The 13,255-nt window shown below is 39.9% G+C and overlaps 1 protein-coding gene across 1 annotated transcript in view; it reads right to left on the bottom strand.

Annotated features, from left to right (window-relative positions):
* Window positions 1-1,153: 1,153 nt before the first annotated feature.
* The window catches only part of LOC121373118, a 35,550-nt gene continuing 23,448 nt past the window's right edge, over window positions 1,154-13,255 (bottom strand). The window contains exons 7-10 of the mRNA XM_041499568.1: window positions 9,005-9,098; window positions 6,232-6,481; window positions 1,989-2,112; window positions 1,154-1,575 (exon numbers count right to left, since the gene is read on the bottom strand). Of these exons, the coding sequence (XP_041355502.1) occupies window positions 1,364-1,575; window positions 1,989-2,112; window positions 6,232-6,481; window positions 9,005-9,098 (680 nt within the window). The 3' untranslated portion in view covers window positions 1,154-1,363. The remainder of the gene's footprint in view (window positions 1,576-1,988; window positions 2,113-6,231; window positions 6,482-9,004; window positions 9,099-13,255) is intronic.

Genomic DNA, 13,255 nt, shown 5'->3' with positions numbered 1-13,255 from the left:
TTTTGTTGTCTCTCCTGCCCCTCCTGAGTGTTTAGTAAATTAAAAAGAAGCAGGAATAATAATAAAAAAGAAGTACTAGTATGATTATTTTTATATCAAAACGTCACTTGCTTTAAAAATATGATTGTCGCGTTAACAAATGCCCAGCAATTAAATTAAGAGCCCTGTCCTGTCAAAATCTTAGCTAGAACACTGTTTTAAAAACCCTATTATATTTTATTTAATTATCACATTGTATAAAAAAAAAACACTCGAGCTAAACGCCGACATGTTCACTCTATGCCAAGGTTAAAACTCTATTATATATTATTTAATTATCACATTGTATAAAAAAAAAACACTCGAGCTAAACGCCGACATGTTCACCCCATGCCCCGGTTAACCCCTTATTACATCTTATTTAATTATCACACCGTATAACACACTCGAGCTAATTGCCCACATGACCGTCGGTTGTTGTGTGCTCTGCGCATTTTCTGACGACTGCCGTCTCGACTGAAGAGATGGCTTTAAAGAGACAGACCCTAGTTTCAGCCCATGAATATGCACACTAAGTTTAGTTAACCTACAAACCTGTAACACATTTGGATAAAGTTACAACTGAGTGGAACATGAGTCTGTGACTTTGAAGTGGTGAAATACCCTCTAAAAATAGACTAAAACTCGACTGCATAACTGTTATTTTTCAGACGCACGTGCGTTTTTAAAGGGACATTCGTGACTTTGCTGCATTGTAAGATGTTTCCGACTAACAAAATATTTCTACGATTAAACTTACATATTAAATATATTTTCCTGTTTAGAATATCAGTGTCTGTATATTCAATATGTTTCTGGTCGTCTTAATATTTGTAAGAAGCCCAAACTGGATTTTATCTTGAAATAATTTCGTACGTACGAAAAAAGTACATTTTAGGAAATAAAATGAAATTTAACGAAGTACATATATTAGAACGATCAGAAACACGTTTAATATACAGCCACTAATATTTTATGCAGAAAAAATATATTAGCTATGTAATTACAGTCGTTAAAAAGTCTCTATTAGTCAATTTCATCTTAAAAATTGCAGAACAATCAGGAATGTCCCTTTAAAATATGATAAATGCATTTTGTGATATGAAAAACACCAGGATGACCATAAATACTTCGAATGTTCGGAAATGAATAATCTAAACAATGCAATCTAAGTAAAATATGATTTCAGTTATCAAAAACGGCTCTAATAGTACAAAATATGCCTTAGCGTTTAAAAACTAGGGTGTGTCCCTTTAATCTGCATGTGTGTGCTAAGTATTATACACACATAGAGCATTTAAACGGTTACATATGTCAACATCTTTTTTGTTTTTTGTTTGACAGTTTACTGTGAGTCTTTAGTGAAGTAAGGGGAGATAACTCCATCCATCTTGTCAGCTCGTGAGTTGCGGTTATTTCTTCTGAATGACCGCACCACGAGGGCGAGGAGAAGAACAACCAAAAGGAAGACAACTCCTGCTAGAGCAGCCACGGTGCCTATCATGGCCGAACTGGTCTCACATCCCTCTTCTTGACGGCGTTCTCCAGTCTTTGTCACTGTAAGCAAGAAAGGCTAGAAATTCGTTTTGTTTAACGATATAACAAGATCACTTATATTGATTGATCAATCACTGACAACTGAATGCATAAAATTTTATAACATTTAAATACTTGTTATGCACATTTTAGTTTTAAGATGGTTTCAGGAGAGAGAGAGAGAGAGAGAGAGAGAGAGAGAGAGAGAGAGAGAGAGAGAGAGAGAGAGAGAGAGAGAGAGAGAGAGAGAGAGAGAAGAGAGAGAGAGAGAGACAGAGAGAGAGAGAGAGAGAGAGACAGAGAGAGAGAGAGAGAGATACCCCGTTACATTTGCCTATTACCAGAATTCGTTTGTTAATCGGTATCTACAAGTTGGAGAAAATATCTTTTGCTGAAACTTGGTACTGGGGTATAATTTTGTTATGTTAACCCACCCGACACACCCTTTCTTCCAGGGTAGATAACTCTGACCGTTTCGTCGATTACGTAAGTGTTGTTGGTGCCGTCATCGGTCGATCGCTTTCTTCTCCCACTTGATTGCTGACCAGAACAGTCAATCTGTTTTAACAATGAAAATTCAGATAAATAATGAATAATAATAATCAAGGAAGGGAGGAAATGTTTTATTTAACGACGCACTCAGCACATTTTATTTACGCTTATATGGCGTCGGACCACACATATATTGAGAGAGGAAACCCACTGTCGCTACTTCACGGACTGCTCTTTTCGATTAGCAGCAAGGATCTTTTATATGCACCATCCCACAGACAGGATAACACATACCACGGCATTTGATAGTGCACTGGCTGGAGCTAGAAATAGCCCAATTGGCCCACCGACGGGGGTCTTAATAATGAAGTCTAGACTACAATAAAAACAACCACACCCAAATCAGTTCTGTCTGCGCCTCTCTCTCTCTCTCTCTCTCTCTCTCTCTCTCTCTCTCTCTCTCTCTCTCTCTCTCTCTCTCTCTCTCTCTCTCTCTCTCTCTCTCTCTCTCTCTCTCTCTCATCTTCACAATTAATGTTATGGATGTTGTATCAACACCATACCAAAACTCCATCATACAGATAGAAGATTCGTCACGAGTATTTTTTAATATGGAAAATATCAACCGAGTCTATTTTAATCGGGATTTGGCAAGGCTCTTCTTTTTTTAAGATACTTATCAGCTAATAGTCTCTCATATTTCAGTATAGAGTTGCTCATTACAATTTTATAATTTATATGGCTTGCATTTATATGCTAAATTTTATTCTGTTGTAATGAGGTGAGACTTTAATAAACTGTCTGTCTGCCTGTCTGTCTGTCTAAAGATATTGTACTGAGCGGGCCGCCATTGTAACATGTTTTTGGATATAGATAATTTTTACCAACTAAAACTACCCATGAAGAACATTTTCTTGATTAAAGGAACAGACCCTAGTTTTTAAACACCAAGACATATTTTTCACTATCAAAGCTGTTTATGATCACTGAAATCAAATATTTATATTTTATTGCTTAGATTATCCAGTTCCGAACAACAAAAAGTGTTTCTGGTCATCCTGGTGTTTCTAATACCACAAAATGCATTTTTCTTATTTTAAATTTAAAAAAAACAAAACACACACGTGCATCTGAGAAATAACGGTGATGGATTCACGTTTTAGTCTATTTTTACGTGTATTTCAACGTCACAGACTCTTGTTTCTCTCTCTTGGATCCAACTTTGTTACAGGTTTGTAAATTAGCCAAACCTAGTGTCCATTATATGGCGTTAAAACTCTGGTCTAAGTGAAGAATATGCCTCAGCGTTTAAGAACTAGGGTCTGTCCCTTTAAAATATCAGTCTTCATTTATTGTATGTGTTGTTGGTTATCTTGTATCTTCGTACGTACACCTTAGTGAATCCATTCAACTGATTGTTATATTGTTCGTTCCAACCAGTGCCTCACAACTTGTCAAAGGCTGTGGTATGTGCTTTCCTGTATGTGAGAAAGTGCATATAAAAGATCCCTTGCGGCATTAGAACAAATGTAGCGGGTTTCCTCTAATGACTACTTGTCAAAATTACTAAATGTTTAACATCTAATAGCCGATAATTAAGTAATCAGTGAGCTCCAGCGATTTGGTTATATCTCACTCTAACCCACCCCCCCAGCTATTCTTATCTCTCTCTCGCTCTCTCTCTCACTCTCTCTCTCTCCTCTCTCTCTCTCTCTCTCTCTCTCTCTCTCTCTCTCTCTCTCTCTCTCTCTCTCTCTCATATCATAAAGTTCATTCCACACTTGTATTTGGTGGTACACAAAAACACTGGTCCACTATGTAATTAGTTGCTAAATATATAGTGATTGTATCACGGAATACATCATACAATGTTATCAAGTGTGTTTGAACCTTTGTGGAGTAAGCCGAGCAGGAGGAGGACGCTTTGGACGGTACTGTAGACTGGGTAATAAAAAAAGTAAAAAAAAAGATCAAACCCAAAGCACCAAAAATAAAAAACTGCGTCATATATGATAAGATGTGGTTCGCCTCTATGCAAGAACATAACCTGAAAGGAAAACCTAAACGACCAAAATTACTGAAATGATAAACCACTGAAAGTCGGGTGTATTTCGCATCACAAAAATCATTAACAATAATCTTCATATGAGGGTTATGTGAACCAAGAAGGATAGGCGTTAGTGAGACATACAAAAGGGAACAATACTGACGCCATATTGGAATAACGCACCAGCCAGTGTTTAGCTGTTGTTGGTTTTCATGTGTGCGGTTGCTATAAAACACACAACGCGAAACCCTTATAGACAATTGTTAGGTTATATCAGAATATAACATCTCGTTATACAAAATAAGTTTAAGCATCATTTTCATAACTACAAATGTGAGGTGGAGATCAGTATAAAATCATTTCAATAAACTGTCTCCAAGAAGCCTACACGCTCGTCTAGACTCTCTTCTCTCTCTCTCTCTCTCTCTCTCTCTCTCTCGCTATCTTCTCTCTCTTATCTATCTCTCTCTCTCGCTCTATCTCTCTCTCTCATTTTATTACCAGAGTGAGTTTCGATGTCGTTCAAATATCACATAAAGTATCAGGAATAAGAAAGGCAACTACAATATTGTGTGAGAAGATCAATACCTTATATTGCTTACACTGTCCACACCACTCCCTTCATGTGGGTTCGCATCATGACTCTGCCGCGTTACAGTGAGTGTGTGCGAGCGCGAGAAGTGGGATCTAAGCTTCAGTCACACCCGGTGCCACGTGGTGCACGACCACAGATGTAACGACACGTTATGGGAGGCCGAGCGCAAGGTTGGGCGGAGGGGCCGGGAGGGGAGGGATGACGACAAAGTCTATCCGTTCAGCCTAGAACCCTCCACCACCGACGTGCGCCTGTTACTCGACGATCACTCACCCACACAGGGGTACGCACTCAGGGCACCACATCCACACGACACGAGAAAAGTTCGTGCGACTAAGCCTGAAGGCTTGAGCGTAGAAACAGAAGTGCACAAAACGATGCACGGGCGCCAGCACAACATACGCGGCACCATCAGGACGACCCGGGGGCAAATTGACGGGGATGACGCGACCCACTCTCAGGGAATGCATAACATACATACATACTATCATCCAGCATCCATCCATCAGGCACACGACATCCATAGTCATAACATCATCAATCAGTAATCCATGCATCCATCCATCCATTTATCCATACGTCCCATCCATCCATCCAATCAATCCATCCATCCATCCATCCATCCATCCCTCATCCAAAAATCCGTCTCGGCCACCATCCACCAATCCATCCATCCAATCCATCCATTGAATGCAGGCCAACGGCACGCACGCACGGTCCGAATGCACACAATCACATATAAACATGCATTACAACACAACATACGACATTACATACTACATATACATTACATAATTACATAACATAAGATTATACATACATGCATTCACGCACGCATGCACGCACGCACACCACACACACACAATATCTATATATATATATATATAAATATGTTATCCATACATACATACATAGATACATAGAATAGATAGATAGAAGATAGATAGATAGATAGATAGATAGATAGATAGATAGATAGATATAGATAGATATATATAGATATATATATATATATACATCCAATTTAGGTTCAAACAAATTGACCTGGGCAGACACCTCAGCTATCTGGGCTGTATGTCCAGGACAGGGGGTTACTTGTTAGTTATTAGTGGTTAGTGAGAGAGATGAGGGTGTATTGGTCCTATCTGGGCTGTATGTCCAGGACAGGGGGTTACTTGTTAGTTATTAGTGGTTAGTGAGAGAGACGAGGATGTAGTGGTCTTACACCTACACACAGAGTCCTTAAAACTCGCTCTTGGTGGAAGCAGGTACCGGGCTGTGAACCCTATACATACCAGGCTTCTGTTCGATGACTTAACCACGACACCACCGAGACCGGAGGAAACGAACACACTCCTGTTGCTACCTTTTCACCAATGGGATGACGTAATTTTGTTATGAATGTAAAATTTATTTATCTCAAAACCGGACCCTCTGTAAACCGGAATTCCCCCAAAATCGGACATTGTTCAGTCCTTTTTTAAAAATCAGTACAGAAATTAACCTCTTTAAACAGGATACCTCTTAAAACTGGTCATTTTACTTGGTCAGGAGGGTGCACGGTTTCGACGGGTTTCACTCTACATATACACATAAAGAGAGATACACAAATACACACGGCATCACAGGAGCTGTCACTTGTAGCACAGACTTTCGTGGTGAAAATCGCTTTCAGAACAGTAGCCTTTGTGAACACAAACGCCTTGACTTCAAACAGCACGACTTGGTTGTCGCCATCTGGGTGAGTTGGGTGAGCTATCCACACATCCTTTCCCTTTGTCGTACTTTTGCATCTGTTAAATAGCATTAAAAAATTAAACTAAGCTAAATAATACACGTACGTACACATCGACACGTACACAGTGACGCACAAGCAGACATGTACACAATGACGCGTACACACACACACACACACACACACACACACACCACCACACAGAGAGAGAAGAGAGGAGAGAGAGAGGAGAGGAGGAGAGAGGGAGAGAGAGAGAGGTGAGAGAGAGAGGAGAGAGAGGAGATTTTAGCAACACACGTTTTTTCAGAGAGAGACCAGAGATAGAACAGAGACAGAGACGGAGAGAGAGAGGAGGAGGGAGATAATGTGACCAGATTGATGCAACACACGTTTAAGTAAATATGTACCAGAGATAGATGACAGAGACAGAGACACGAGACACGGAGCAGAGATACTGAAAAAAAACGTGATAATCTGATAATGTGCACCAGATACTGATTTGAGTAACACACTTTAACTAAATATGTACCAGAGATAGATAGAGACAGAGACAGAGACACTGAGAGAGAAACTGATAATGTGCACCAGATACTGATTTGAGTAACAAACGTTAAGTAAATATGTACCAGAGAGAGATAGAGACAGAGACAGAGACATACAGAGAGAAACTGATAATGTGCAAAAGATACTGATTTGAGCAACACACGTTAAATAAATATGTACCAGAGATAGATAGATACAGAGACAGAAACACGGAGAGAGAAACTGATAATGTGTACCAGATACTGATTTGAGCAAAACACGTTAAGTAAATATGTACCAGAGATAGATAGATACTGAGACGGAGACACGGAGAGAGAAACTGATAATGTGCACCAGGTACTGATTTGAGTAACACACGTTAAGTAAATATGTACCAGAGATAGATAGAGACAGAGACAGAGACACGGAAAGAGAAAATGTTACTGTGCACCAGATACTGATTTGAGTAACACACGTTAAGTAAATATATACCAGAGATAGATAGAGACAGAGACAGAGACACGGAGAGAGAAAATGTTACTGTGCACCAGGTACTGATTTGAGTAACACACGTTAAGTAAATATGTACCAGAGATAGATAGATACAGAGACAGTGACACGGAGAGCGAAACTGATAATGTGCACCAGATACTGATTTGAGCAACACCCGTTAAGTAAATATATACCAGAGATAGATAGAAACATGGTGAGAGAAATTGGTAGTGTTACTGTAGCTCATTATTTTGCAAATTTATTGTATTTTACCACACTTAACCTTCAAAAACGTTTTATTCATAGAGTTCATTACTTCAACTGTATGAAATTTGAGAGCTGTACCTTTATTTTAAGTATATTGTTGCTATGGTGTTTTGATACCAGCCATCACAATCCAGGACTTTATCTCAATAATGTCTCAATAATGATCTTATATATCACCGAACATGTTTGTTCAAACTCTGTCAAAAATCAATATATTTTAATATTTTGTGCACCACAATGAAGCTGATACTCTACAAGTTACGAATATGCATATAAGTCTAATTTAGTTTTGTTGCGACATGTGGCTAAATTCACCAGGGTGGGTCACATATACTGATTTCAGAAACAAAGATTAGTAAATATGTACCAGAGATAGAGAGAGACAGAAACAGACGGAGACAGAGTATATACCACAGCAGCTCTGATGTACTATTCATAGGACACTCTTTAGAAAGAGATAGAAACAAAACCAAAACTCAGTGGCGATCGGTTTCTTGACCTATTAAGCCTTGGTCAGACGGAGCTACGACGTCGATCGATGGGCAATCTGATTAAAATTAGCTTTACTGGGTCTACCAGTAGATGTAACAACAGCATTGCGTGGACTCCCATGTCCAGGTGACATTTCATCTATAAATAACAATTTAAATATCGACCAATTACACTTCGCCTTTTATAGCGTTATTCGGGAGCATACACATTTTAAAAATATCGGGCGATACTATTTATGCAATAGGCGAACTTGTTGGTCAATTTCAACATTGAAAAAAACAGGGGGAAAGTGAAATAATAAACTCTGGATTGTATACTAGTATAAACAGATTTTATGGCTATACCATCACGGTTTGTTTTTCGTCTTGAAGGTAATTTTATATAAAATTTTATATTGCAATTAGTTTCCGGCATACGTAATTCACCCGAATCATTTCGTATATCCTCGGCATAATCCCGAATGTTTTCAAACTGTTTTCAAATCACTGGCATGATTTTGCAAGTAAGGTTTTGATTGGTCGAATGAAAGGTCAACTGGACATGAGCTCCAAAGGGCTGCTGTTAGATCCACATATAATAGTGGAGCTAATTTTAATTAGACTGTGCGATGGGGTGAAATTCACCCCCGATGGACCACCATCACCCGAAATTCACCCATCGCAGGTGATCGTACGACGTCTTAAGGCCGGTGTGACCGTAGCTTCATGTGAGCACTCTACCACTGAACTACACCCTGTCTCTAGGCAACCGTTCAGCAAAGAGATCTCCAGCTCGTACCTTTAAGAAGTTACCAAAATCAAGTACTTACCCATTTTCCAGAATTTTGAAACTTTGATACATATCATCCGCTTCTGGTTTGCCGTTATCCAATTTGACTTCTTTCAAAAACAATTCGCTGAATTCTGACAGAAAATATAAATATAATGCGTTACCCACCAGCCATGGGATCAGTGATTTTATACATTTACTAACGATGATTAAAAATTCACTAGCCCACTTTACATGATACAATTTTACTAAATAATCGGATACGTCTCCTAAAGAGGGAGATAGAGCTTAAAAACACTAACATTGGGGTGTTTGGGTGGGGGCAGGATATTCATATTTAGAAAATAGACTTAACTGCAACATTTTACCTTTTTTTCACTAGCCGTCGGGCATGGCAATAGTAGTTATTTACTAGCCCAACATTGAATATCACTAGCCATGGGAGTGGGGCTACCATAATCAAGAAGCCCTTCACAGTTACATAATATTAATTGTTTAGGTAATGATTTTCTTCCATATTAGTATTACATAAATACAGAAAGAAGGAAGAAACAAATAAACAAAGCGACAATCACAGGAGAAAAACACACACACATACGGACAGACGCTGGGAGAACGAATGAATAAATGAGTGAATACAGCACCAAGGGAAATCGGCTAGTGGGCTACAGACGAAGGGATGCAGATGAACAAAAGTCAGTACAAACAGTTTGTGAAAATACTGAATGAATAATTAAAATACATTTGTATTATTTTATTTCATGAAGGAGATAGAGAGAATGAGACAGTAATTGACAGAGATAAATAAATAAACAACCAGATAGGGCAGTAGGGGTAGAGATAATTCATGCGAATATTTGTTCCATGATTGATGGACGAGTCCGTGGGTGAGGGAAGGTAATTGTGGTAACGCTCGCCTCTTAGGCTTTTGAGCGAGCGAGAGAGAGACAGATATATAGGGAGAGAGGCAGAGACAGACAGAAATACAGAGAGACAGACATACATACAAACAAGGACACAGAGAGACATAATGAGAGACATGATAGATTGAGACTACAATTGAACACGTTCAATATCTATGAGGGAAACCCGTAAGGTCATGTAAGTTGAAGGACAGTTTACACCGTGCAGATACCTCACCCTACGGTTAAGATGAAGGACAAATTTCAAAGTGGACCTACTTCACCCTACGGTTAAGATGAAGGATAGTTTACAACGTGCACATACCTCACCCTACGGTTAAGATGAAGGACAGTTTTCAAAGTGGACCTACCTCACCATACGGTTAAGTTGAAGAACAGTTTACAAAGTGGACCTACCTCACCCTACGGTTAAGATGAAGGACAGTTTTCAAAGTGGACCTACCTCACCCTACGGTTAAGTTGAAGAACAGTTTACAAAGTGGACCTACCTCACCATACGGTTAAGATGAAGGACAGTTTTCAAAGTGGACCTACCTCACCCTACGGTTAAGATGAAGGATAGTTTACAACGTGCACATACCTCACCCTACGGTTAAGATGAAGGATAGTTTACAACGTGCACATACATCAACATACGGTTAAGATGAAGGATAGTTTACAACGTGCACATACATCAACATACGGTTAAGATGAAGGACAGTTTACAATGTGCACATACCTCACCAAACGGTTAAACTGAAGGACTGTTTACAACGTGCACATAGCTCACCATACGGTTAAGTTGAAGGACAGTTTACAACGTGCACATACCTCACCATACGGCTATGTTGAAGGACAGCTTACATCTTGGACATACCTCACCATACGGTTAAGATGAAGGATAGTTTACACCGTGCACATACCTCACCATACGGTTAAGTTGAAGGACAGTTTACAACGTGCACATACCTCACCATACGGCTAAGTTGAAGGACAGCTTACATCTTGGACATACCTCACCATACGGTTAAGATGAAGGATAGTTTACACCGTGCACATACCTCACCCTACGGTAAAGATGAAAGACAGTTTTCAAAGTGGACCTACCTCACCCTACGGTTAAGATGAAGGATAGTTTACAACGTGCACATACATCAACATACGGTTAGGATGAAGAACAGTTTACAACGTGCACATACCTCACCATACGGTTAAACTGAAGGACAGTTTACAACGTGCACATAGCTCACCATACGGTTAAGTTGAAGGACAGTTTACAACGTGCACATACCTCACCATACGGCTAAGTTGAAGGACAGCTTACAACTTGGAAATACCTCACCATACGGTTAAGTTGAAGGACAGTTTACAACGTGCACATACCTCACCCTACGGTTAAGATTAAGAACAGTTTTCAACGTGGACATATCCGACCACACCGTTAAGATGAAGGAAAGTTATTAATGTCGACATACCTGACGTTACGGTTAAGATGAATGACTGTTTTTAATATGGACATATCTGACGTTACGATTAAGATGAAGGACAGTTAACAATGTAGACATATCCGACCACACGGTTAAGATGAAGGAAAGTTATCAATGTGGACATACCTGACTTTCCGATTACGAAGGCTGTTTTCAATATATCATTAAGTTGAATGACAGTTTTTAATGTGGACATACCTGACTCTATGGTTAAGGAGAATCTGACCTTACAGGTAAGTTTTAGGGCAGTGTTCAATGTGCGTGTACCTGACCTTCAAGGTAAGTTGGAGGACAGCGTTCAGCGTGCATGTACCTGACCTTAACTGAAAGTTGGAGGACAGCGTTCAGCGTGCATGTACCTGACCTTAACTGAAAGTTGGAGGACAGCGTTCAGCGTCCATGTATCTTACAGGTAAGTTGGAGGACAGCGTTCAACGTGCATGTGCCTGACGTTACAGGTAAGTTGGAGGACAGCGTTCAGCGTGCATGTACCTGACCTTACAGGTACGTTGGAGGGCAGCGTTCAACGTGCTTGGACCTGACATTACAGGTAAGTTGGAGGACAGCGTTCAACGTGCGTGGACCTGACCTTACAGGTAAGTTGGAGGACAGCGTTCAACGTGCGTGGACCTGACATTACATGTAAGTTGGAGGACAGCTTTCAACGTGCATGCACCTGACGTTACAGGTAAGTTGGAGGACAGCGTTCAATGTGCAGGTACCTGACGTTACAGGTAAATTGGAGGACAGCGTTCAACGTGCATGTACCTGACCTTACAGGTAAGTTGGAGGACAGCTTTCAACGTGCATGCACCTTACGTTACAGGTAAGTTGGAGGACAGCGTTCAACGTGCATGCACCTGACGTTACAGGTTAGTTGGAGGACAGCGTTCAACGTGCATGCACCTGACCTTACAGGTAAGTTGGAGGACAGCGTTCAACGTGCATGTACCTGACCTTACTGGTAAGTTGGAAGACAGTTTTCAACGTGCATGTACCTGACATTACAGGTAAGTTGGAAGACAGTTTTCAACGTGCATGTACCTGACCTTACAGGTAAGTTGGAGGACAGTGATCAACGTGCGTGTACCTGACAATACATGTAATTTGGAGGACAGTGATCAACGTGCACCTATCTGAGCCTACCGTTAAGTTGAATGACAGTTTTCAACGTGGACCTAACTGACGTTATAATTAAGATGAAGGACAGTTTCAATGTCGACATATCTGACGTTACGATTAAGATGAAGGACAGTTTTCAATATGGATATAACTGACGTTACGGTTAAGATGAATGATAGATTTCAATGTGGACATACTTAACTATATGGTTACGTTAAAGGAGTGATTTTGTCATACGTTATGTGCACATGCTTGACGTTGCGATTAAGACGAAGGATAGTTTTCAATGTGGACATATCTGACTTTTGCGATTAAGATTAAGGACAGTTTTCAATGTGGACATATCTGACGTTACGATTAAGATGAAGGATAGTTTTCAACGTGGACATATCTCACGTTACGATTAAGATGAATGACAGTTTTCAATGCGGGCATATCTGACGTTACGATTAAGATGAATGACAGTTTTCAATGCGGGCATATCTGACGTTACGATTAAGATGAATGACAGTTTTCAATGTGGACATACCTGACGTTACGATCAAGATGAAGGGCAGTTTTCAATATGGACATACCTGACGTTACGATTAAGATAAATGATAGATTTCAATGTGGTTATGTTCAAGGAGTGATTTTGCTAGACGTTATGTGGACATGCTTGACGTTGCGATTAAGATAAAGGACAGTTTTCAATGTGGACATATCTGGCCTTACGGTTAAGATGGATGATAGATTTAAATGTGGACATACCTGACGTTACGATTAAGGTGAAGGAGGGTT

This window comes from Gigantopelta aegis, chromosome 5 (assembly GCF_016097555.1).
Source record: "Gigantopelta aegis isolate Gae_Host chromosome 5, Gae_host_genome, whole genome shotgun sequence".
NCBI classification, from domain to species: domain Eukaryota; kingdom Metazoa; phylum Mollusca; class Gastropoda; order Neomphalida; family Peltospiridae; genus Gigantopelta; species Gigantopelta aegis.
This window is presented reverse-complemented; position numbering and strand designations above follow the sequence as displayed.